At 54.7% G+C, this 2,035-nt stretch overlaps 1 protein-coding gene across 1 annotated transcript in view; it reads right to left on the bottom strand.

Annotated features, from left to right (window-relative positions):
- LOC110391953 (myosin-7-like) overlaps positions 1 to 2,035 on the bottom strand; it is a gene marked incomplete at its 5' end in the record, with an annotated part of 26,655 nt that overhangs the window by 16,317 nt on the left and 8,303 nt on the right. Inside the window, 5 exons of the mRNA XM_021383907.1 lie at positions 428 to 518; positions 621 to 766; positions 844 to 1,020; positions 1,560 to 1,802; positions 1,882 to 2,010. Of these exons, the coding sequence (XP_021239582.1) occupies positions 428 to 518; positions 621 to 766; positions 844 to 1,020; positions 1,560 to 1,802; positions 1,882 to 2,010 (786 nt within the window). The remainder of the gene's footprint in view (positions 1 to 427; positions 519 to 620; positions 767 to 843; positions 1,021 to 1,559; positions 1,803 to 1,881; positions 2,011 to 2,035) is intronic.

Below are 2,035 nucleotides of genomic sequence, written 5' to 3'. Positions count from 1 at the left end.
ACCCAACCCAACTCAACCAACTGGAGACTCATCCACCCAACCCAATTCAACCATCTGGGGACTCTTCCACCCAACCAGAGACTTCCACTCGACCCGACCCAACCCAACTCAACCAAGAGAGACTCTTCCACCCGACTCAACCCAAACTGACCCAATGGAAGCTCTTCTACCCAATTCAACTCTACCAAACCCAACCATCAGGAGACTCTTCCACCCTACCCAACCCAACCCAACTGGAAACTCTTCCACCTGACCCAGCTCAACTCAGTCAACTGGAGACTCTTCCACCCAACTCAACCCCACTTGAGACTCTTCCACCTGACCCAACCCCAACCCAACCCGACTCAAGGGAGACTCTTCCACCAGACCCCTCTCCACCAACCCAAACAACTTGGGACTCATCCGCTCCTTTCCACCCCAGCCTGACCTGGAGCTCTTTGAGCTTCTTCTGAAGCTGGCCAGCAATTGCTTGCTCGTCCTCAATTCGAGCGTTGAGTGCATTGAGCTCAAAGTCTTTCCTGGAGAAAGAGAAACACCGGTTGTCATTCCTGCTTCTCAGAGAAGAGCGGGATTACAGGGAAGGGACAAGGGGATGGCAGGCGTGGTGGGCTGGGCCCTACTTTTTCAGCCTCTCCTCCAGCTGCTGCTTGTCATTCTCCAGGTCCATGATGCTCTCCTGGGCCAGCTTCAAGTCCCCTTCCAGTTTCCTCTTGGCTCGTTCCAGGTCCATCCGGATCTTCTTCTCCTGCTCCAGCGAGCTCTCAAGCTGGAAACAAGGTGGAGACCTCCAGCAGTTCCCAAGAAGAATCTTTTCTGACCAGGCATGCAAGAGACAGTACTCACATCATCCACTTGCTGCTCCAGCTTCACTTTGGCCTTTGTCAAGGTGTTGACCTTGTCTTCCTCAGCCTGCAGGTCATCCAGCGTTTGCTGGTGGGACTCCTGAAGGGCCTTCTTCTCCTTGGTCAACTTGACAATGGTCTCATCCAGCCCGGCCATCTCCTCTGTGAGGTTCTTGACCTGCATGGGGAGAAGCACCAGGCTTCCATCTCGGTCAGCAAGAGGTCATTGTGCCTCGTGGTCAGACTGAATTTCACTCAGAAGAACGGGAGAGCCCAGACCAACTGCCCTTGGATCTTCTCACCCCAACCCTTGGGACTTACCAACCCAACCCAGCCACCCTCAGGTCTTCTCAACCTGACCCAACCATCCTTGGATCTGCTCAACTCAACCCAATTTAAGCACCCTTGGCACTTCCCAACCGGGTCTTCTCACCCCAACCCAACCACCCTTGGTTCTTCTCAACCCGACTCAACAGTCCTTCAGAGTTATCAACCCGACCCCACCACTCTCAGGTCTTCTCAGTCTGACCCAATCACCCTTGCTTCTTCTCAACCTGATCCAGCTGCCCTTGATTCTTCTCAGCCCAACCCAACCACCCTCAGGTCTTCTCAGCTTGACCCAAGCAGTCTTGATTCTTCTCAATCTGATTCAACCATCTTTGGGACTTACCAACCCAGCCCAGCAGTCCTTGGGTCTTCTCACCCCGACCTCCTCACCTTGTTCTCTGTGGCATGTTTCTCCTTCTCCACTTTGGCCAACGACAGCTCCAGGTCATCAATGTCCTTCTTGAGCTCCGAACACTCATCCTCCAGCTTCCTCTTCTTGGCCGTCAGCTCAGCATTCATCTCCTCCTCTTCCTCCAACCTCTCCAACATCTCTTTCGCCTTGGCCTCCAGCTGGATCTTGTTCTTGATCAACTGATCACAGCGCTCCTCAGCGTCGGCAAGATTGTCTTGCTCCTACAGAGGGGACAAATTGGTGGGAGAGGGAAGGAAGGGAGCAGGGAGGCTCTGGGGCTGGGATGCGGCTATCACGCACGGCCTGCACTTGCAGCTGGAGGTCGTTCTTCTCCTGCAGCATGGAGACCATCTTCTCCTCCAGCTCCTTCCGACGCGCCTCCGACTTCTCCAGGGCCTCCTTCAGGCGCCCGAATTCCTCCTTCATCGTCTGCACCAGGGCACGGGAGACCGAT

The sequence above is a fragment of the Numida meleagris genome, unplaced genomic scaffold (assembly GCF_002078875.1).
Source record: "Numida meleagris isolate 19003 breed g44 Domestic line unplaced genomic scaffold, NumMel1.0 unplaced_Scaffold667, whole genome shotgun sequence".
Lineage (NCBI taxonomy): Eukaryota > Metazoa > Chordata > Aves > Galliformes > Numididae > Numida > Numida meleagris.
This window is presented reverse-complemented; position numbering and strand designations above follow the sequence as displayed.